At 43.2% G+C, this 23,060-nt stretch overlaps 1 protein-coding gene and 1 long non-coding RNA gene across 2 annotated transcripts in view; both read left to right on the forward strand.

The window, feature by feature from the left end:
• BTBD19 (BTB domain containing 19) overlaps positions 1-17,638 on the forward strand; it is a 45,508-nt gene extending 27,870 nt beyond the window's left edge. The window contains exons 4-8 of the mRNA XM_082226793.1: positions 3,785-3,844; positions 14,470-14,538; positions 14,963-15,094; positions 16,565-16,690; positions 17,279-17,638. Coding sequence (XP_082082919.1) covers positions 3,785-3,844; positions 14,470-14,538; positions 14,963-15,094; positions 16,565-16,690; positions 17,279-17,413 — 522 coding nt within the window. The 3' untranslated portion in view covers positions 17,414-17,638. The remainder of the gene's footprint in view (positions 1-3,784; positions 3,845-14,469; positions 14,539-14,962; positions 15,095-16,564; positions 16,691-17,278) is intronic.
• Positions 17,639-20,325: 2,687 nt separating this feature from the next.
• Positions 20,326-22,729, forward strand: LOC309535657. Its single transcript, XR_014221336.1, has 2 exons — positions 20,326-20,962; positions 22,342-22,729. It is a non-coding gene; the product is annotated as an uncharacterized lncRNA (long non-coding RNA).
• Positions 22,730-23,060: the final 331 nt, after the last annotated feature.

Here is a 23,060-nt window from a genome sequence, read left to right on the forward strand (position 1 = left end):
CCGTGTCTAGAAGGCCTGCATGTTTTTTTCTTTTCTTTTCTAGGCTCTGTTCAACTAAATGGCAGCTCCGGTTCTCTAGAGCAAATGCTGCTCTTGATGGCATGGCAGTTCTGAGTACTACTGACAATGTGCTCACTAGAGCCAAGTGGAACTGCTTAACTGAGACTAAGTCTCATTGCAGTTAGTGAGAGCTTCCTTCTGAGTAGACGTGCATGGCGTTTCCCTGTCACCGTACTGCAAAAGCACTTTCTCAAAAAGAAACCAGATGTGTCTTACTGTAAGACATCCTGTTTTCTTTACATGACCTCTGGCAATGTTGTCTAATAATTTTAAAATCATTTTCCATTGTCCAATGTTGCTGAACTCCCAGCTTCATAGATGTTGTTGGATCAACTCTCAGAAATCCTTACTGCTGGCCATTTGGAGATCCAAGGTTCAAAAAAAGCTGCTGTGTAGCATTTAGTATCTACCACCAATTTTCTACAGCTCTTCTTCCATTTTGTCATGTTACTGTTCCTTGACAAACAGAGACATAGAATTGTAGAGTTAGAAGGGGACACAAGGGCTATCTAGTCAAACCCCTGTAATGCAGGAATCTTTTGCCCTATGTGGGGCTCAAACCCACAACCCTGAGATTAAGAGTCTCATGCTCTACTGAGGACAAACTATTCAATTTAAAGAGGGTTGTGCTAAATGATGTAAAGTGCATTCATTTTACGGGGGGGGTGCACCAGAATTCAATGTTTCTGTTGCATTTTAAACCTCTCTTGGTGGAGGGAGTAGATATGAAAAACAAAAGAAAGGTGAATGGTTAAGCACCCCCTCCCTTGTCACTTCTCCATTGCAAACTTACCATGTAATCAACGGTGTAGTTTGGTCCTAAATCCTTGTCTATAAAATATGTGTGTCACTTATTTCTGATTTCAATTCCATTATGTTCCATCTGACTCCAATTTTAATATATTCAGCATTAAATCCTAGTTCCCTCTAGGATTTATTTTGCAAGAGAATATATTTGTTTAGCCAGCCTGCTTCCTTGGTTGAAGACCAGTTGACAATGAGAGTTTTTTTCATTTGTACTTCATGGTGAATATGAAAGTATGTGATTCAACAAAAGCTAATTCTGGCTCATTCTGCACCACAGTGAATGGGACTGCCATTGAAAAAGAGAGGATCCCACACGCCTGGCTATTATGTGTCATGTTTAGTTGGCAGTGATAACGAAGGCGCGGAAGGATCACGCTCATCAATTCCGTCCTTGGGGAAAACCCTGCATGCGCTGCACTTATTGCTCCCGATCTGCTGGCATTCTGCTCATTGCTAGGAAACTAATTATAGCTTTGAAATCAGAGCCTGCGAATGGGGGTAGAAAGCCAAGTAGCAACTGAGTTTCTCACAAAGTGTGGGAGTGGAAGACAGCGCCTTGCTCCAGAAAAAAAGCTGGGATTTTAGGGATGGTGGCAAAATTCCCTATTACTGGCCTTTAGTCCACTTGTCTGTTATCTTTGCAAAGTGGTCTTTCTTGCACCAACTTTCTGTAGATTTCCCCCATGCCAGTTTGATTGTTTTTAGAACAGAGCATGACAGCATTTGTACAGATACAATTTAGCCAGCTACCACCATCATCAAAATTTGATCTTAACTGTCTGTGCATGGGGTACTGCTTAAATTTGTATTCACTTTAACTTCTATCTCACGGATTCACTACTGAGGTGATTATGTTAGCCATTTACCACCATTAACAGTCATTTTTTAATTGTTAACCTGTCTCTCACTAATTCGTCCCATGTGACTTAGCTTTGTACGGATCCATCCAATTTGTCAATTTTGCTTTAGTTCTTCAATTACCAGCAGCATCTAGGCTCATTATTCAACACTGGGACTCGTTTGGCTCTAAATTCTGGGTCATCCTGAAACATTCCCAGCTGGTTCATTTTTAATTCTTAGTCCCCTTGGCCATAATGATACTATACTAAAAGCCTCCTCTTCTTTGCTCTTCTTGTAAAGATTCATGAAATAACCTGTTATTGTAATTAATCATCTCTGTAAAAGTGCTAGGGAGGTTTGGAGCATTTTTCTTTTTGTAGTTGGCAGACGAACTCTGAGGACAGGACATGGGGGGGGTGGCACATCCTCTCCTGTAAATCCCCTGTTACTGCCACAGAACACGTCAGTACCTTCCATAGTTGAGTGGTAAAACACATGTTTTTTTCATGCAGAAGGTTCCATGTCCTGGCTTCTCCAATAAAAAAAACCCCCTAATTTATTTCCCAGCCTAGTTTTAGACTGAATTTAATATCTTCAAATCTTTAAATTGTCCAAGAGGATATTTGTAATTCTACAGAATATCTACCTTATTAGGGAATGCTATTTTTGGTTGCTGTTGTTGTTTTAATTAAAAACAACATGCACATACTCTCTTGTAATGCATGTAGTCTGCAGTCCTTTTCCACTTCATGTAGCCCTGGTGTAAGTGTGTGGGTGAGATTGAGTATTATGCATCTGGGTCAGAAAGCAAAAGTGACATTTGCAATACATGATGTGTGATTTGACCCATTAGCACTTGAAAATCACTGTTCAGTTGCAAGCACAGAGAGGTTATTTTGAGCCGGGTGACTGTGTCACAGACAGGGATGACATCACTCTGCTTTGCATGACCTTCACATGGTCCTATCTTACAAATCTTTGCTCACTAATGAAATTCAAAAGCTTTCACTGGTTTTGTCAGTCCAGCAATCCCTGCTCCAGTATTTCTTATTAATAGTTATAGTTGTTGTGATGAGGATATTATTGTTGTTGCTGCTGCTGTTAATTATTATTACTGTTATCTTTATCTCACTTCTGGCTTTTGAATCATTGCTCTTTTGTCACTTGCTTGGTATACGTCACCTGAACGTCCAGTTTATGATTGCCTTGCAAAATTCTAGACAGTCTCTCAGTGTTGCTGCAGCAGCTGCCAAGGTTGAAGTACGGGTCAGGCTGCTGCTCAGACTCCACAATGGGAGTGATGAAGCTTAACTTAAAAATCTCTCTGACTATACAAATGCAGAGAAGTCAATTCCCAAGGCAGCAAGAAGCGCAAAATGGCATAAACTTTGCTTTCTAGCAGACCTTATTTCCATGGTTCGGAAAGCCTACTATTTTTTCTTATAAACCAAAGGGGCTAGAACTATCACCCTCCCACCCAGCTCCACCTACCGAAACCTGCCTCCAAGGCTGCCCATTAAGCTCCACCTAACGTACAATGTGGCTGGTTGAAGAGAAACTGTGTGGTGCTCTTACTAGTCCATTCTTTTTCAAATAGAAGGGTAAGGGGAAAGGTTTGTTTATTTATTATTCTTACATTTCCAACACTTTAACAATAACTCCACGCTGGCTCTCAGTTCCCTCCCTGTGGCATGGGATGTCCCTTAGATTGCATAGGTGCTATAAGCATTTATCTGTAGTGGCAATTTGGGTGTGGCCATGCACTGGGTTTTGTGGGAGTGAGAAAGAAGGTGCTATCTTGGGTCTGTTTTCTCTGCAGCAGTATGTGGAGCAGCCCTTAGTTTGCAGTGCCATTGCTTAGAAAACCTCATTGAAGGTCAAACTGGAACAGAGACAAAGTTCAGAGAACAGATTTCAAAGCAGCACTGTAGGTCTCCTGTTCCAAACTGGAGAGGCTGTAGCTCCAAAAATGCTGTAGATCTCAGAATCTCAGGAAAGTCTTGGGTTGTTGCTAGTGCTACAAGTGTGTTCAAGATTCTGTCTTGCACAGTCTGATTCTCAACCTCTTTTGTTTCAGCTATGTGTTGAATTCATCAAGGACACACTGAGTGTGGAGCAAGCCTGTGAGGCCTTTCAGGTGAGTGGCATTTCTTCCTCCTCCTCACAGTGCCTGTCAATCCTAGAGACCTAGATTAATTTACATGAAGGGGCGGAAGACCTTTACTAGGACATCCTGTTGTCAGTCAGCTGAACAGTTCAGATTCCCTTCAGATTAGGCTGGTTCTAAAGATACGCAACTCCAGTGATGAATGGGATTGTTTGTGTGATTGGGGGCAGGCTGCAGAGTGGTTAAACAACCAATCCATCTTCTCAGGGAACTCCGAGAACTATAGCTCAGCGAGGGGAATAGGGGCCCCCAATCAACTCTCAGCACCCTTAACAAACTACACTTCCTGGGATTCTCTGAGGGCTCGTTGTGACTGTTCAAAGTGATATCATATTACTTTGAATGCATAGTGTAGATGGAGCTTCAGATTTGAGGTGGTAATGTTTTCTCTTTAAGAGCGCACTATCCACTTTCTTTAAAGCCATGTATTTCCATTTGTTGAAATGGAACGTAAGTAGTTATTTCTCTTTTGGCAGCCTATCTCTGTGAGGCGGGGATGTTGGCATGGATACTACCCATGTGATCCATCAGCCCAATGGGATTCTGGCCTTCAAACACTCAGGAAAGTGGCAACAGTGCCTTGATGATATATTAATTGGGACTAATTTAAAACCAGTCAGACGATTCCTAATGGGCAATAGTTATTCTTGGATCTCATTAGCTAAGCAATAGAAGGCTTTTGCTGCTACGAGGAAGCAAAGGCTTAATACTACTCTTGTTTTGGCAATACGTGCACTCTCATCTCTTTTGGTATATAAACAGAAGAAATTGTCATAGCCTATCCCACTCCACCACAGACCTCATGAACACAGCTTGTATATTATTTTTACATATTTATTTCCTAGCAATAAAAACAAAACAAAAAAGCAACACATCACCCAGGGCTTGGTATCAATAAAACTGCTATTACAGCTTCAACCTTCATCTTCATTTATCTGCAGAAAAAATATCCAAGCATCAATTTCAGTTTGTGAGCTCTTTTTGCCCCTCTGTTATTGGAAATGAGCCTAATCGCCCTCTCTGGAGCAGACTTCATCAGGATAAGAAGTTAGAGCAAAAAAGCTGCCAATATTCTCTCAGCTTTATTGCAGATATTATGATTTTAGATTTTGTGGGTAAGAGACTAAAGTTTTGGAAAGAGGAACTGACCAAGGAGGAGCAATGCATATGCTGGTGAGGAAGCACTAGAAATATATCCTGGTATAAAAATCCCTTTTCTAGCTTTGTATTGCCTCTGTGGTGCCCTCCCTCCTTTACCATCTCCCTAGAGATTGTGCTGCCCCTTTCAGGGCAATGGAGGAACCATACTCTCTTTGAATTTTATTCTCCCAGCTCCCACTCCACCATCTGATTTCTCTTTACAGGACCTTAGCAAGGCCTCCTGTGGTGCTGCAGCCTTTGTTCTGGCGGCACCTGCCCCTTCGAGGCCCACACTGAGCCCTGCGGGCTGATTTCACGCCAGCTGACACACACAAGCCAAATCTAGCAGCTGAAGTTCAGGAGCAGCCGGTAAATGGGACTCTGGCATCTACCAGAAACCACTCTAAGCTGGTGACCAGGCATTATAAAATGGGGAGGGGAGGGGAGTCCTGTTGTGCCCGGTTTCCTTTGCAACAATGCCTAGACGCTTCCTTTATTTTTGGTAGATTCTTTGTGTTCATCCTCTCCCCTGCCCCCACATATACCATGTATGGGCCAGAAGGATGAGGAGCTGCAACAAAAGGGTCTGTGCTCACTTTGCCTCAGGGAGCAGCCAGCCTTCTGTGCTGTATCAATTGCGCCCAAAGGGGATGGAAACTACCATGCTGTAAAATCTTTGGCAAAGGCTGGGGCAGCATTCGATTGCTAGATCCTTGACATAGTAGGCCAAATACTCCCACCCCATTTGTGTGATCAAACATTGAAAAAACATTGAGAGCCAGTGTGCTGTCGTTGTTAGATTCCTGGGCTAGGACCTGGGAGACCAGGGTTCAAATCCCCATTTGACCATGAAACTCACTGGGTGACCTTGGGCTAATTGTTATCTCCCATGCTAATTTACATCACTGCGTTGTTGGGAGGATAAAATGGGGAAGGGGAGAATGATATCTTGCATTCCTTGGAGGAAAGGTGAGCTATAAATGCAATTAACAACAACAACAACAACAACAACAACAACAACAACACTGTCGTATCTTGGATCCCGAACGCCCTGAAACTCAGATGTTTTGGCTCCTGAACGCCGCAAACCTGGAAGTGATTGTTCTAGCTTGCGAACGTTTTTTTGGAACCTGAACGTCCAATGGGGCTTTCATGGCTTATGATTGGCTGCAGGAGCTTCCGATTCAGAAGCCGCAATTTGGTTTTCAAACATTTTGGAAGTTGAACAGACTTCTGGAACGGATTCTTTTTGACATCCAAGGTACGACTGTATTCTCTACTACAGTAACTGATTTCATGAGGGTCTCAAATAGGCCTCGCTTGATATAGTTTGCCACTGCTCTTTTTCCATTTCTATAATAAAAGGTAATTTTTTGCAGTGATGCCTTTCTAGGCTCTGAGCCTAGGATAACTGGAGATGCTCCACTGTTGAGTCTTGTTGGCTTCCATAGGTGCATGTTGTCACAAACTGAGTCTCCCACCTTGCTTCTCGCTTGTATCATGATCACATAGCATCATAACATGTTATGATCATACCTGTGATATGATAGCAGGCTACAGGCAAACTTTGACCAAAGGTGTGTCAAGGTAGCAACCTTGAATGCAACAAATCCATATGTTCTAAATGCACCCACATCCTCATTCCATGCTTCTCCCTTGTCCGCTTGCACCACTCCACACTGCAGGTGTTGGTGTTGGTTATAAGACCATCACAAGCTGTGCAGTGGCTGAATATATACAGTACCATTCAATTAAAGCACATTAAAAGCACATGGCTTACCCCAAAGAATATTGGGGCCTGTAGTTTGTTAAGGGTGCCAGGAGCTGTGTGGTATAAACTGCCAAATATGCATACATAATCATTTAATTGTATGCCACCTTTCTACAGTTGAAACCATGCTCAAGCCGGCTTACAACATGAAAAAGTTCAAAACACAGCAAAAGTAGTCAGAAACAATAAATAAAACATCAAAAAGTACACAACCAAATTGAACAATTTCCACATAAATTATAATAAAGATACAAAAATAATAACAGCAACTAACAGCAACAGTAACTCCCTAACAGGCGACCATCTGGTGGGAGGCGAGGACCCTTGCCCTCCCCCCAATTTTCAAGGAGGGGGATGGGCCCCCTCAATATCCTGTGGCAACGTGCATTCCTTTATTTATTTAACATTTATTTATTTTTATTTATTTAAGATATTTATACCTTGCCCTTCAATAAAATTATATGGGAATCTTGCAAAATTTCAGACACAATGAAAGAAATTTTTAAAAACCCTTAAAAAAATATGCCCCCCCCCCCCCCGTTTCCTAATGCATGCTTTGTCGTTGCTGTTTTCCCAAGGGCATTTGTGAAATTTGTGGAGTTAAAGTAGGCTAACCAACTGATGCTGCTGTTATTTTTGAATGAGCCACTGACCCATATTTCTGTAGCCCAGGGGATGGAAAGGGAATCCTGGACTTATTCCAGTACAGTGTATGTACATACTCTCACCCCACTGAATAGATAACCAGTGTTCTGGTAACACTATCTGTGCACCAATCACCTCTTATGCGGGTGATGGTCAGAAATCGGCACTTATGCGGCCCCCACAGTGTATTCATACCCTCCAGCCTAGATAAAGCATGGTTAGACATTCTGATTTTCCCCTTGCCTGTGAGAAGGTAATCAAATCTATCCCTAAGCAGCAAACTCTGCATTGAGCAATGTGATGCAGTACATGCACTCTTTCTTCTGGTTATATCAGAAGCTACCCCTAAATTGTTTGATTAATAAGAGCACAATTTCTTCATCTTCTTTCCCCTGCCTGTGTATATTTTTTACCCCTATCTTCAGTGGTTCTTCATGTGTCAGCAAATGCAGGAGGGCTGCACTTCCTGGCTGTAACCTCCATCATCATGTGGTGGCCCCTCCCTCCCAGTCTTACTGCATTGAACATGGAGGCCTGAAGAAGGAAATTACTCCTGCCCAGGCAACCCAAGACACCATGCTCTTGGTGAGAGTAGACCCCTACTGAATTGAATCAGGAATTCCCTTTTCTCCCCCTAACTAGTATTGTGATTGAACCTGCCCTTGGGATCCAGAAGCCCTAGGCATGAAAGTCAAGAGTCAGAGTCGGCAGGACACACAACACCATAGGTGGAATCAGCAGTCACAGTCCCATTCTGCCTCTATGCACATGCGAAGATTGTTTTTGTGAATAGAGCTAAGGGATAACAGTATTCTTATCCGAACTAGCAGAAGGACACAGCACCAGCGCCATATTAGTCCCCACTCCCCATTGCAGTGCACATCCATAAGAACTTAGGTCCAAATACTAATTGATCACTATAAACGTGTGTGGAGCCTCTTTCATGCTCATGTTTAGGTTAGCTTCATCCCCACTTTCAGGCAGAGTCGGTGGATGTGAGACTAAAACGAGGACTCCTGGCCTGGGGAGTGAAAGCAGTACTAGTTACAAACAGAGCTGTGGGTTCACAGATACTCCCTCCCTTTTCCTGTTTTGTTGCAAAAAGAGAACAGATAAAGGGTAAAGCCTCACCGTGCGCTGTTGATGAACTTTTTGTGGCCAGGTCCAACCCAGTTTACCAGAATGTCATCAGCATGATGACGTGTGCAAAACTCCCTCATATCTGTCTGTTAGGCTAGGTTTCTCCCACCTACGACAGGACGGATTCCCCTTAGGTTCTCTCCTCCCACCCCCATTACCAGTTAAAAATAATAATACACGTACTTAACTTTTGGTAGTGTGGGAACATTTTATTTGTTTATAAAATGAAGTATCTGTTGCCTTTTGGTCCCCGGAAAGGACCCCTAAGGCAGCTTGCATTTATAATAATGTGCAACACAAATAGACAAGAAGACTAAGTTGAGGTGAAGCTAGTTTAAACACAGTCAAGTATTTAAATAATCCAGAGCCGATACAACACCGATATTACATCTCACTAAACAACCATAAGAATGGGAGCCAGGTGAAACTTGTGGAGGAAGGTGTTCTTGTGATATGGGTGGTACAACCAAAAAGGTTCTTCTGCAACTGAATGTACCTTTGAGGGCACTTGGAGATGGAACAAGGCCTCAGATGATGAACATGATGAACAGTTTACGTGAGGGGACAAGGCAGTCCTTCGAGTATCATGGTTCCACCAAACCATTTAGGGCTTCATAGACCTAAATGTATCTTAACCATGTTGGGACTAGTTGCATCAGCACCTCTACTGCTTCTTTTTTCCCTCTCCAAAGACAATCTCCAGAGATGAAAACCATGAAGCAATTATTCAGATCTGCAGCGAAGCTGTTGTCCAAACTCACATGGTTCCGGCTGTTAAACAGGAAAAACATTTCTTGTTTTCACAGATGTGCCATCTGACAGAGTGCAGACACCCAAGGTTTAGTGGGCAAAAATATAAAATAATGTTAACTCGCATGACAAAGCACTCCTTGCAGTTATCTCCCCAGACTTGCTTATTGAGCATTCGTCTCAGTTTGCTTGCACAAAGAGTGGAGATAATTCAATGTTAGCTGCTTCTGATTTGTTTGCAGGGAGGTTATACATAACTGAGTCAAGTGATTGTTATCTTGCACTTTCTGCTGCATTGCCCTGTCACTTTTCATACCACAAGAAGTCTGGGTATTTTTTTTATTTTAAAAAGTGGTTTGCTAACTGCATAACCTAAATTTGTCAGTAAGTGACTGAATCTCACTCAGAAATAGTGACAGTTTGGAAGCAGCTTGATTTGCTCTAGTAGAGGATGTTGAAGTCTCCTGCTCCACAAATGTTGATGCCTTGGACAAGGCATGCACTTTCAGTCTTTGGACAGAAATGTGTTTTAAAGTTGAAGTTCATTGAGTCATTAAGTATCTGATAAGATTTGGAAATATAAAATTTCCATTCATTCAGACAAAAATCAGGAAAAGGAAAAAACCAGGAGGGGAAAATGCATCCTGGGCAGTGGGTAGAGGAATGACTGTTTTGCTTCTTAACAATTGAGGTGTTGGTGTGACTGGGATACCTACCTCCAGCTTCTTCATTGATAGTTTTTAAGGAAGCATGCTGGCATCTCTCACTTCTTTCCTCCACAAGAGTTCTTCAAGTGGACATACACAGAGAGACTGATTCTGCTAAACACAGAAAACTGCATGCTTTCTGAAAGCAGGCTGGTTGACTCCTGATTTGTCACAGGATTTGCTCTGTTCTGCCTCATGCCTTTAGCTCAGGGGTGCCTACCACCTTTGACCCTCCAGATGTTGTTGGACCACAACTTCCATCACCCCCTGACCATTAGCCATGCTGGCTGTGGCTGATGAGAACTGGAGTCCAATAATATATGGAGGGCCACAGACTCCTCATCAGTGATATCACAGGAGGACCCATAACTCTTGTTCACACCACTCTTCCCATACAAGCCGTCAAATACAGGCAGCTATAGAAGGCTATGGTGAGAAATGAACCATATCCAACTGGAGTGGAGGCAGACAGATAATCTCCCCATCTCGTGTCTCTCTCTCGGCTAAATTACATCTGTGGTGTTCACAGAATGCATTTCATTGACCTGACACCCAAAGCTTAATGAGCCCTAGGCAAAACCCTTAGACATGTAATGGCTACAGAATGAGGAAAGACACAGTTAATTTCACCAGAGACAGCTGGACAATACATTTGCACCCCATTGTGTCAGCTTTCAAGATACAGCTCATCCAGTTGTTCTCCGTCCTGTTCTATGCATGTAAGTGGCTTCTTTCAGTTGAGTTGCATTTCAATTTTCTGTTTAGAAGAACCGGGCATCTCTACCAGTATAGGAATCCCTAAGGCTGGAATGGATCATGTTGCCAAATTGGGTAGAGGCTACAAACTTGGGCTAGTTGATCTCTAAGAAGGGCATGGCCTATGCCAGGCATGGCCAAACTTGGCCCTCCAGCTGTTTTGGAACTACAACTTCCACCATCCCTAGCTAACAGGACCAATGGTCAGGGAAGATGGGAATTGTAGTCCCAAAACAGTTGGAGGGCCAAGTTTGGCCGTGCCTGCCTATGCCCCTTTGTGGGGAAAGCATTCCATATCTGTGGAGTGTTGCTTCTGGCAGTTCCCATGTGATACAGGGATCAGTTCCTGTAGGAGACATGAGATTTGGTGGTGTCATATGTAGTGGGCTAGCCATACCCACATGTCAGAATTCCCCATTTTTAGGAGGCTGGGTTGACTGGAACTCATAGTTTCTACTGCATTCTCCCTTTTACTCTGTCTGATAATAGTGGAAAAACAATGTTGCTACTCTGGTCACATGTGGTTTGACGGCTGTTTATAGTGGTCAGCTGGTGCCGTTAATTGGAATCGTTAGTTTCCAGCTGCATGCTTGGCCATGTGGTGGGGCTGGTGTATCCTGAAAGCAACCAGCAAGATAATGTGGTTTGCCACAAACACATTGTTTTCACACAGCAAAAATTGTTTATTTCTTGCTTAACTGCACAACTTACTCCTCCTAGTTCCCACCTGTAATTTGTGCTCACTGAGCCTGGGATGTGTCTGACACAATATTCACTAGTTCTATCCCCATAGGAATCAGCAGAGTAAGCAGACATCATCACTTTTTATGGGGACTGATCATTTTCCTTGTAGCATTGAATCCACAGATGCTTCTATTGCTCTGCAGGAGATTGATATCATTTGGATTTTCAGATAGTGATACAAAGGGCACATTCCACAGATCCATTTCTGGTTTTACTGAGGCGATACCTGCAAGTTCTGTCTTTAGAGATGGCCATGCTTGACCTTTCAATCATATGAATGTTCATGTAGAAAGTAAAAAAACCCCACAACACACACACAAAAGTGACCCTGTTGCAGACGTTAATTCAGAACTTGGCCAATGTTTTAAACCATGTATACAGTGTCACACTTCTATATTGATAACATCACACAATGTGTTTAACTAGACATTATGTAGAAGGTAGGTGGAATTAGGGAGAGAAACCCTGAGTGATTGCAGGCCCATGTCTCTCCCAACTTAGAATGACTAGTGAGCATTACACCCCCCACTTTACATTCATGAATTGAAAAGGTGGAACAAATACACTATTTTGTCTTTCTTTACCCATCCTGATTGTGACTTCAGTTGAATGCTTAAAGGTTATTAGATGATAACTAATCTCATCTCACAGTTTCAGGTTGACTACTTTATGTTAGCAGAAGCAATAAGAATAAGCTTGACCCACCATGCTTGCTTGCCTCATTCAGTGCAAGTAGATACTCCTTGCTTTGTTTACTTGGGATATGCTCTCTTTGAAGGGATGTAAGAATTGCCCTGCTGGATTCAATCAAAGGTCCATCTGGTGCAGCATCTATTTCCATTAGTAGCCAGACAAATGCCATATGGGATGCTTATCTTCAAGCAGTGTACAATGAAGGTAGATGTACGTGGACTATAGAAAGTAAATAATATGGCTACTATCGTTATGTTTATCATTGATGTCCTGTTAATACCTGAGCCTTACACAGACCACGTAGAATGCTTTTCTGAAGGCTATCAAGCACATTTTCTCCACCATACCAGATATGCTGGTAGATTTTTCCTGAGGTGTATCCAGGGAGTTGTGGCAGCCTTTCTGTCATTATGGTGGTATGTTTGGTGTTGCACTGGTGAAGTGAGCTATCCACCACATCCTATTACCCCTCAATCAGCTTATTTTCAATTTCCTCAGTACTATCACATATCTTTAATGTCATTTGCAGTGTAGTCCTTCACATGCTTCATTATAAGTAAGTCCCATTGTGGAATAAACTAGGTGAAATGCCATTCACACACTTAGCATGACTGGCTTTTTAAAGGGAAACTACAGGCCCAGGGACCCCAATCTGCATTGAGACCCTGGCTTGGAGGGCAGGGGACTTTAGCCTTTAGGAGAAGGGCAGGTCTTGATTGAGAGCACAGTACAAGGCAAGAGCTTAAGAGCACAGAACAAGGCAAGCCCCCAAGTTCAGCGGGGCTTACTCCCAAGTAGTGGGCATAGGATTGCAGCCTAAAATGTTACGTTTAAAAATATTTTTCAAGCAAAGCTTTGCATTTTTTTATGGAAGACGTGTAAATATTTTAAGAGATGACAATTCAGTTAGCATAAGCTTCTCTTTCATTGTTTACATTTTCAAAAGAGAATGAAGGCATTGTAAACCATTAATATACTAATTTTAGCCTGCCCCCAAGAGGTGCTGATTAGATCTATATATATTTCGAAGTATAGACTTCTGGGTTAAAAAAAATGTTATAGCTTTGAAACTGCCCAGTCATTTTGTTACGTTCCAAATTAATTTTATGATACAATGCATTTTTAGAAATGAGAAAGATTCCATGGAAAAATGTAGCAGTGGAAAAATTTCTACTCTACATCTGCAGTATTAACCCACTGAACACCAAATCACAAACACATTTGGTCATTTTGAACTCTGTTACTTAAACTACGTTATAAGACAGCTTGTGGTTGGGCGCAAAATCAGGTTTTGTGTTTGTAACGAGTAATTCAGACTAGTACAATGAAGGTAGGAATCCTATGAAGGTAGGAATCCTATGACATCCCCATCATTATATAGAATGGGCATATGAAACAGCTCTTGGCCACATCTCTTTGATTTCCAGAGGAACCTTGCTATTCTAGAACACACAGGCTTGCATTTGGTTCTGGGAAAGGATCTATTGATTGCAGAGACTTTCCCAAGTTTACCTATAACGTACCCTCCAACAATTCTCTGATGAAAATAGGGACGTCCCATTCCATAATGATAATTTTACTATTTATAACCCCACACATCTTACTAGGTTGCCCCAGCCACTCTGGGCAGCTTCCAACATATATAATAATAATAATAATAATAATAATAATAATAATAATAATAATAAACATTAAACATTAAAAAAACTTCCCTATACAGGATTGCCTTCGGGCAGCTTGGGGCTCGAATAACTCCATACCCTCCAACATTTCTCCCAATGAAAATAAGGACATCCTACCATGCTCTCCAACATTTCTCCAACAAAAATAGGGACGTCCTAAGGAAAAGCGGGACATTCCATGATCAAATCAGAAACTGGGATGTCTTCACTAAGTCAGGGACATCCCTGGAAAATAGGGACACTTGGAGGGCCTGCCATAAGTATCTCCATTGTGGGAGAGGGGAGGACTTTTGATGGTGTTTCTTTCAGGTTCAAATACTTAGAATGAAATGAAAAGCAAACTGCAGCCAACTCTGTCACTCCCAACGCACGGTCCTTTCCTGCTTCCCCTCTACCTAAAGCCCCAACGTTCTTTCATGGATGGGCATCTGGTTGGTCTGTGTGAGAACAGTGGTAGATTAGATGGACCTTTGGCCTTATCCAGCAGAACTCTTCTTATGTTCTCTCAGCTTTGTCTCTTTAAACACAGCCTTTTATCAATTTTTCTTCTCACTCTCTTAATGGCAGGCAGCTGTAGCATATGGGCAGGTGGATTTGCAGATGCATTGCCTGGCTTTCATCGAGAGTTGTACTCAGGTAAGCACAGGACAAGTGCAGAGGTTTCCCCATGAGATATGGAGGTCCTATTCTAATCATACCTCTTCCCTATAGGACCATGTGTGTTGTTTGTGCATTTGATATATTTATATCCCACCTTGCTTCCATTACAGTGGCATATATAGGGTGCCCAGAGTTGCTGTGTCATGTGCTTTCAGACCATACTGGCTCAGTATCATGATTTGGTTATGGAGGAAACAGGGTGCCACTGGCAGACATGACCTGTCCTCCAGATTACATAATCTCTCAGTACCTCGGTGCAATTGGGAAGGGTGGTTGTCTTTGTGCTTCTAAACTCTCAATGGACATACCATGGGTACCTTACTCCTTAGCTGTGGCCACCATTTTTTAATGACAGAGGAGTTCTCTCCACTCCACAGATGAGCTGCATATTTTCCCCCAGGACGTGGTGCTAACACGTGGCTTCTTGGAACTGTCGGAACTGGCAATGCAAACTATCTTGCGCAGTGACTGTTTGGCCATCGATGAGGTGAAGCTGATTCGTGCTGTTCGGGAATGGGCTCATGTTGGATCCGTAAGTGCTCCTTACGTGGTGAGAAAAGGGAACAAAGGGAGCAGGGATTGAGGATCCCACTCACGGGGTTCTCTTGGAAGATGTATAGAGCTGAAAACGTCATGTAGGGAAGGAATGATTGTGGATGCTCCCTGGTGAGAGCAGGTTGCTGTGGAAGTAGGGAGTGCATAATTTTGCCCCTCTTAAGTTGGAGAGGCAGCAACAGAAGTGAGAGTGCTGATGTTCCATATAAATACAGGCTTGCACAGTTGGTGGGTGGGGCTGGTTGTCTCTGCTGTATTTCTTTATTTCAGTCAGCTAGTAGTTATTATTGTCTCCATATGTTAGTTGTTTTAGTTTATACTGATGTTTAAGAGGATCTAATTGTCCTGTGTCGTATTTTTTGGTGATATTTTTATAATGTTGGGAAGTACTCAGACAGTTTTTGGAGCAATGAAACAGTATATAAATTACCTAAATAATAAAAATAACTGCAACCCATTGGCCAAAGGCAGCAACTTACACCTTTCTTGAGTATATAAAACGTTTTCCACAGAATTATGTGGTTGGAAAATAAATGTACAACCAACAAACCACTTCACATTAATAGCAGATGTTAATCTACAGTTATTTGCAGGTTTTCCATAGCATTGGTGTTAGGGCTCTAACTCTCTCACACCTACCCACACTGAGTCCACCTCCCTCATTTAACTACCACCAGGCCTGGCTCCAAGATAGAAGACCAGTCAATGAGGCACTGCAACTGCAATGTTCTAAACCTAATGAGCTAGTCCAGTGCTCTCCTTCAGTAAATTTGCTTAGAGCCAACCACCTACCAACCAACAGAATCTAGGCCACAGTGTGTCCCAAGCAGATAAGAAAGGGTTGTAGGATAGAGCAACTGCTTTGCATGCAGAAGGTTCCAGATTCAGTCCCTGAGAGCTTGAGGCAAGGTTGGGAGATACTCCTGTCTGAAATACTAGAAAGCCCTTGCAAGTCCGTGTGGTAGACACCACTGAGCTAGACACTACTGACTCAGCATAAGGTAGCTTCCAATATTCCTATGATGCACTTGCCCCAGTGAAATGACAGCCATCAAATTTCCCAATGTTCTTATCAAAAGCTGCCTACAAAGCAAGTAGCTCCAGCTTAACTAAGAAAGAGAGATGAGACACATCCAGGAGAGCATGGAAACGTTCCCACTGGTGCCCCCATCACATGAGTTTTCCCTATTTCTACCCAGCTGCAAGAGCACGGAGCAGGGCCCACTAGATCCCAGGAATTCTGAGGTGCCTTTCTCTGATACTCACATCTCCCATTGTTTGGCAACCCACTCCCTGGAACTGAAAATTATTTCCTTCCCTTTCCCCAGAGTTTCTGCTGCATCATAACAGTTCAGAACTAGGACAGCTTGTGGCATGATTGGTTATCCAGGTCTGTCAGCAGCCCTTCTCCCCTGGCCTGTGCTGATCCTGAACTCCCTTCTTACAGGCTGTTCTAGACAGGACTGTGCACGATGTGGCGGCAACAGTGGTGCCAGGGCTGCGTCTGGATCTGCTGTCACCAAGTGAGCTGACCACGCTGGAGGAGGAGAACAAGAAGGACCAAATGATTCCAGTGAGAGAGGCTACCCACCTCAGTAATAGCTTTTTGCACCAGCTTGCATGGATCACATGTCTTTAGAGCGCTTGCTCCTTCTTTTCATATTTTATTAGCTAAAATTAGTGGCAGAGAAGAAGCGCCTTTCCTGTGGTTTGCAGAAGTACATAAGACGTTTAGGGGAGTAGGGAACCTTGAGGGAGGTGGGACCTAAAATAGCTCTGTGACGAGTGAGAATGCTCAGTGGCCGGACCACAGAATACTGACTAACTCACTGGGGAAGTTGTGGAAGGGATGATGATACAGGAACAGAATGGAATATCCTGAAAGAAAGCATCACTGGGTCAGTGGAACCCTGGACAAGAGCACATGTAGAGTTCTGAGACCAAGAGAGTTTGTTGGTTTACTAGGTGATGGCCTCAGGGCCCCTGAGGGAAGACAAGTGGCCATCTCTACTTCTTCCATCTGCTTCCCACTGTATCCTCCTCAATTCTCCTGCTTAGACACCATTCTGCTGCATTACCCACCTGGGTATGGTTCCTGCTGATCTTCACTCCTGTCCAGCACTGGCCTGAATATAATGGATTTGTTTCTACCCTTGCCTAGGTGGAAAGCCTGGCTCAGGCCTGGAAGATGCATGCACTACGGAAAGGGTGTGGAATGCGATCCTCGTTGTGCCAGCGCCGGCGTGGAACACTATCGCGGGAACATCAACGCCCCCTTGACCCACAGCACAAGTGACATGGTGACACCTGAATAAGAAGGGGGTAATACCTCCATGCCCAGCCCATCCAACTTTGGTCATGTTGGCACTGGGAACTTGCAGCTGCTGCTTTGAATGCCTTGGGGGCATCCTGCCTGGAGCCTGAGCCTTACAGTCAATTGGCAGAGAGAGGTAGGGGAGAGTTCCAGTGTGTGAGGGGGAAAGGCCTGGTTTCCATCAGAGGTAGACAGGTTCCATCCTAGGGTTGTACCTCGGGGTACAGACACTTCAGGTTACAGACTCCGCTAACCCAGAAATAGTACCTCGGGTTAAGAACTTTGCTTCAGGATGAGAACAGAAATCACATGGCAGCAGCGCAGTGGCAGCGGGGGGCCCCATTAGCTAAAGTGGTACCTCAGGTTAAGAACAGTTTCAGGTTAAGAACGGACCTCCAGACTGAATTGTTCTTAACCAGAGGTACCACTGTATCTAATATCTGGTTTTTGATTCTTTTGTTTCTTCCAATCCCAACCTGCTCTTAGGGTAGTGATGAGTGTGTCAGACTGAGACTGAGCAGGAAGAGAGAGAGAGAGACCCAGGTTCAAATCTCCACTTACCCTTGAAGTCACACTCTCTTAGCCTGATCTTTCTCACACGGCACCAGGCATGCTTCCTTGGGGAAAGGAAGAGCCACCACTGAAAAGGCCCCGTTCTCATGTTGCCTTCCCCTGCACTTCCCTCAAAGGTGGCACATAGAGAAGGGCCTCAGATAATGAACACAGTGTCCAGATAGGTTTATGTGGGCAGAGGCAGTCCTTGAAGTGCTGGGGGTCCTGAGCAGCATAAGGCTTCATAGATCAAAATCAGCACTTTGAATTGAGCCCCCAAACTAGCTGGTAGCCAGGGCAGTTGTGCCAAGATTGTTGTTATATGCTCAGACTATCTTGCCCCAGCTAGCAATCTGGCCACCTTATTCTTCACCATGGCTCACCTACCACAAGGGCAAAGGGTAGGAGGGACGTGTTTACTTGGACTGGTCATGGAAAGGTGCTCCTACATTGAAGTGAATGTTTTCATTGTAGACAATAGGGTGTGTCATAGGAAATCCTGAGCACTATCATATAATCAGCTACCATAAACAGTGCTTTCTTAGTACTTTGATGCACTTTCTGTTAAGCAATCAGCTTATCACTTGAAAACTGCCACTCCAACCAACCTTCTAAATTGCACCCGTTACTAAAAGTTATAATTGCATCTACTCAGAGTAGTGCTTATACATGCTTGTGAGTCTGTGTCAAAGCACGGGAGCTAAGGTCTCCTTGACACTTATCTCACTTATCTCAGAAACATTGCTTAGTATAATATACTCATCTATATGAGTCACTTTTCCGCTAGGAGATTGCAAAAGTAACAAGGGCCAGGTTCAAAAGCTGGTCAAGTTGTGGGAGATGGTTCTGTAATGACCCAAGCCCTCATAGAAACTGGCTGTTCTGTGGGCAGGATCATCCCTTTGCACTTACACAAATAATGTTGTCTTTTCTTTTAAATGGAAATAGAACCTCATCTTAAATTAATAAGAACAGCAAGTATTACAAATAAAACTCATTCCCCTTTAACGTAATCCGAACAACTTCTTATGCTCTTTAGCATTTTCCAAAAAGTCCCTAGTTTAAGTAATATGAAGGAAACAAACAAACAAACCAAAGAACACATTTGGATACTGATAGCAGCAAGGTTGTTCATCATCCAAACTTGGATGTATTTGCATGGTTTAACAATGGACTAAGTTAAAGATAACGGGACCCTGGACTGTTAAGTCCAGTCAAAGGCGACTATGGGGTGCATTACGATGATAATGATAATGATAAATTACTAATTTCCCAGTCTTCAGCCTAAGATCCCAGAGCAGGTTACAACAATAAAACAACAGAAATAAGGTGGGTCCTAAAAATATACACCTAAATGTCAAAAACCAGGGTGAATAGGTGTGTATAGAGACGGGTTATAGCTGAAAAAAATTACTACTACTACTACTAATAATAATACAAAAGAACTGCCTTCAGAAGTTGTGTAGTTCTTTATCTCCTTGACACCTGATGGGAGGGCATTCCACAGGGAGGGTGCCACTGCCAAGAAGGCCCTTGCCTGGTTCCCTGTAACATCACTTCTCGCAGTGAGGGAACTGCCAGAAGACCCTCGGGGGATAACCTCAGTGTCTGAGCTGAGGCCATTTAGGGCTTTAAAGGTCAGCACCAACACACTGAATTGTGCTCGGAAGCGTACTGGGAGCCAGTGAAGATCCTTTAGGACCAGTGTTATATGGTCCCAGCGGCCACGCCCAGTCATCAGTCCAGCTGCTGCATTCTGGATTAGTTGCAGTTTCCGAGTCACCTTCAAAGGTAGCCCCACAAAGAGCGCACTGCAGTAATCCAAGCGGGAGATAACCAGAGCATGTACCACTCTGGTGAGACAGTATGTTTAAAATGTTGAACAGCAAGGAAACACCAGGTGTGTTTTTTATACTGTTGTTGTTGTTTAGTCGTTTAGTTGTGTCCGACTCTTCGTGACCCCATGGACCAGAGCACGCCAGGCACTTCTGTCCTCCACTGCCTCCCGCAGTTTGATCAAACTCATGCTGGTAGCTTCAAGAACACCATCCAACCATCTCATCCTCTGTCGTTCCCTTCTCCTTGTGCCCTCCATCTTTCCCAACATCAGGGTCTTTTCCAGGGAGTCTTCTCTTCTCATGAGGTAGCCAAAGTATTGGAGCCTCAGCTTCACGATCTGTCCTTCCAGTGAGCACTCAGGGCTGATTTCCTTAAGAATGGATACGTTTGATCTTCTTGCAGTCCATGGGACTCTCAAGAGTCTCCTCCAGCACCATAATTCAAAAGCATCAATTCTTTGGCGATCAGCCTTCTTTATGGTCCAGCTCTCACTTCCATACATGGTAGCAATTTATTTCGTACACCAATGAAACAGGACTTAAAGAACAACATTGCAACTACAGATGCCATAACTGTCTCTGTCTCCCTTAGTATGAAACAACTTTTATTTTTTTGGATGATGACGGGACTGTCGCTCAGATGTTGTACTTGATATATCATATTTTGCTGTAATAAATTATAGAAAGCTTTTATAAATGCCTTGTACCTCCACTGGTGGAACAAGCTGGATGGCAGGGAGGAATAGGCTCAATTTCATTGTCATTATTTTATATATCTCCTCAAAATCTTTTTAGAAAACAACACATTCAGAGTAAATAAAATATCAGTTGGACAGAAGCAGTTGAAGTTTGCTATATCCAATATACAACTTACTCTCTATGCAACACAAATCAAAGGTTAGCTCCCTGAGCCTTGGGGAATTCCCTCACCTCCAATAGCCTCTTTCATGCAGCATATTCAGCCAATAGATGCTCCCAGAACTTCATTCTAAATTCCAGGGACTTTTCTCCCCCAATAGTCCCAACATTCTAGGAGTGGAACACATGGAAATGAACCCATCAGTCTGTATCCCCAGTGACTGACTTATGCAGAAGTAGTAACAGCTTCATTTTTAAAGACCAAGAAGCAAAGGATCTAACTGTAAAGGCCAGTTTCCCCCCCTAACAACACAGGCTCTGGTGAACAGCTCAGTCTTCATGTGGATGCTAGGGGTTCAGATTAACTTCAAGGTGTGGTGGATACTGTCATTGTGTAACCAGAGCTCACCATGAATGGGATTTGACCCGTACTGTAGCCTCTGGCACAGTTGGCCGGCCACTCCTTTTAAAAAGAGGCCTGCTAGCCAGCTGCTTCAGGTCAGACACAGGTAGGTCCTGTCTGGCACTGTTTGTTTGAGTACCTGGTTGCTAGGCAGGCAAATGGCCCAGGAAGTCCAGAGAAAACCTGCTTTTCACTGTATTGGAATGTGCTGAGTCACCTAAGTCCAGGAGTTGCTTTTATTTGCTTCTCAGTTGTGGGAAAAGAACAGCTACCCCAGACAAAGATGTGAGCCCTTTGGGGGAATTGTACAAGACAAGTGCACTGTAAATAAAATTGTGAGTTCAACCATTTTGAACACAAGTAAAAACTAAGAGCTAGATTTAATGAGATGGTGGGAGATTCACAACTGGATCTCCCATGATTTTCAAAAATGATACATGCAGCTGGTGGGGGGTGAGATTCAGATCAGGAGGGGCACTGAAGAAGGGAATTACTCTCCCATCTCCATCTGGTTTCCTGGTTAAAATTCTCCTCCTTCTGCCCCTACACAGCTGCTGTTGCCACTTCATGAATTAAAACATATGGTGTCCTCCTTCGTCCTGTAACAAAAAGATGAAGTCACAGGAACCTAGTTTAAAACAATATTAATATAAACATAAACATAAGATACAAGCCAAAGCCAATATGTGAACAACAATATAATTCTCTGAACAAATTGGTATGTGTAGACAGTGAAACAAATCTCCAAAATAATATTTACATTCATATCACTTTACATTGAGTTCTTGTGACTTGGTTACTTTCAGCTGGGGACTCCCTCCTCTGCTTTGCTTCTGTCTCCTTCCTCCTGTGTCACAGGCCCAATTTTCTTCTCTCCCATGGCTGCATTTGCCGTTTTTCTAAATCTGTTGGGAAGTCAGTAACAGCTCTGCCTTCTTCTTGTCTAGTTGCTGCTTAAGAAGCTGAGATGTGTTCTCTGGTCGTGTGGGACGATAAGGTTTTTAAATAAACCTGTGTTTTCAACCACGTACCAGTTTTTTCAAAGCCCACGAGTGAGTGAGGACTGGTATAATTATTATTTTAAATCAGGTTACGAAAAGTTTGTTCACTTTTTCACCTTAGGTATAACAACACAAACATAATCTACTGCAAAACATAGCAAATTACATACATACCATGCAGCCATTTTCAAAACATCCTTATAGCATTAGACAGCATCTGCTCCAGCAAAATATTCTCTATCTTTAATTGTCTAATAGGTGTTGTGCAGCCTGAACATATGAATGTAAACGTCACTGAATTCATTAGAACTTACCCCAGAGCCTTGGTGCGAAACTACGCAAGACACAAGAGGTTTGTGTTTGGTTTTCCTGATGTTTCTGTTTCTCATGAAAACCACCTTTGGAGTCCCAAATTAGAATGAAGGGGGGCCTTTTTAAACCATTTCCCTCTTTTATCCCTTTCCTTGAGCTAAACCGGTCATCCCCTCCTGATGCTATTTGCCCTGCTGAGAAGAATTGACCCCAATCTCCTTCATCTCATGTAGTTCAGTCCAAAGGCAGCAGACGTGTGCAAACTGTTTTGCATTCATGCCTACAAATCTGTTATTTAATCTGTTCTTTTTAGTATACAATAAATGTTGTTGTTTTTTTAAAAAAAGAAGAATATGCCTGTTAAAAATAAGGACTGTCAAATCATTTTAAATAAGGGTGCACAGTCCTTGGAATGGTCTCCACCCTCCTCATATTGGGCAACATCAAAACTGGCCACGCCCTGACTCACAGCTATTCCCTGTCAGGCAGATTTTCTCCACAAAACCTATGGAGACTTGACAGAAATTTGTTCCAGATGCTGCACCTTTATCTTAAGGCCCAGGGCTGGGTGGGTTGGCCCTGCTGTTGTTTGGGCCTCATAGAAACTGGGAGGTGCCAGAAACTGGATGAGGAGAATGTGTCTTGTATAAATGTTATTGTCTTTA

Source organism: Podarcis vaucheri (assembly GCF_965113315.1).
Source record: "Podarcis vaucheri genome assembly, chromosome: 6".
In the NCBI taxonomy this organism is placed as follows: Eukaryota; Metazoa; Chordata; class Lepidosauria; order Squamata; family Lacertidae; genus Podarcis; species Podarcis vaucheri.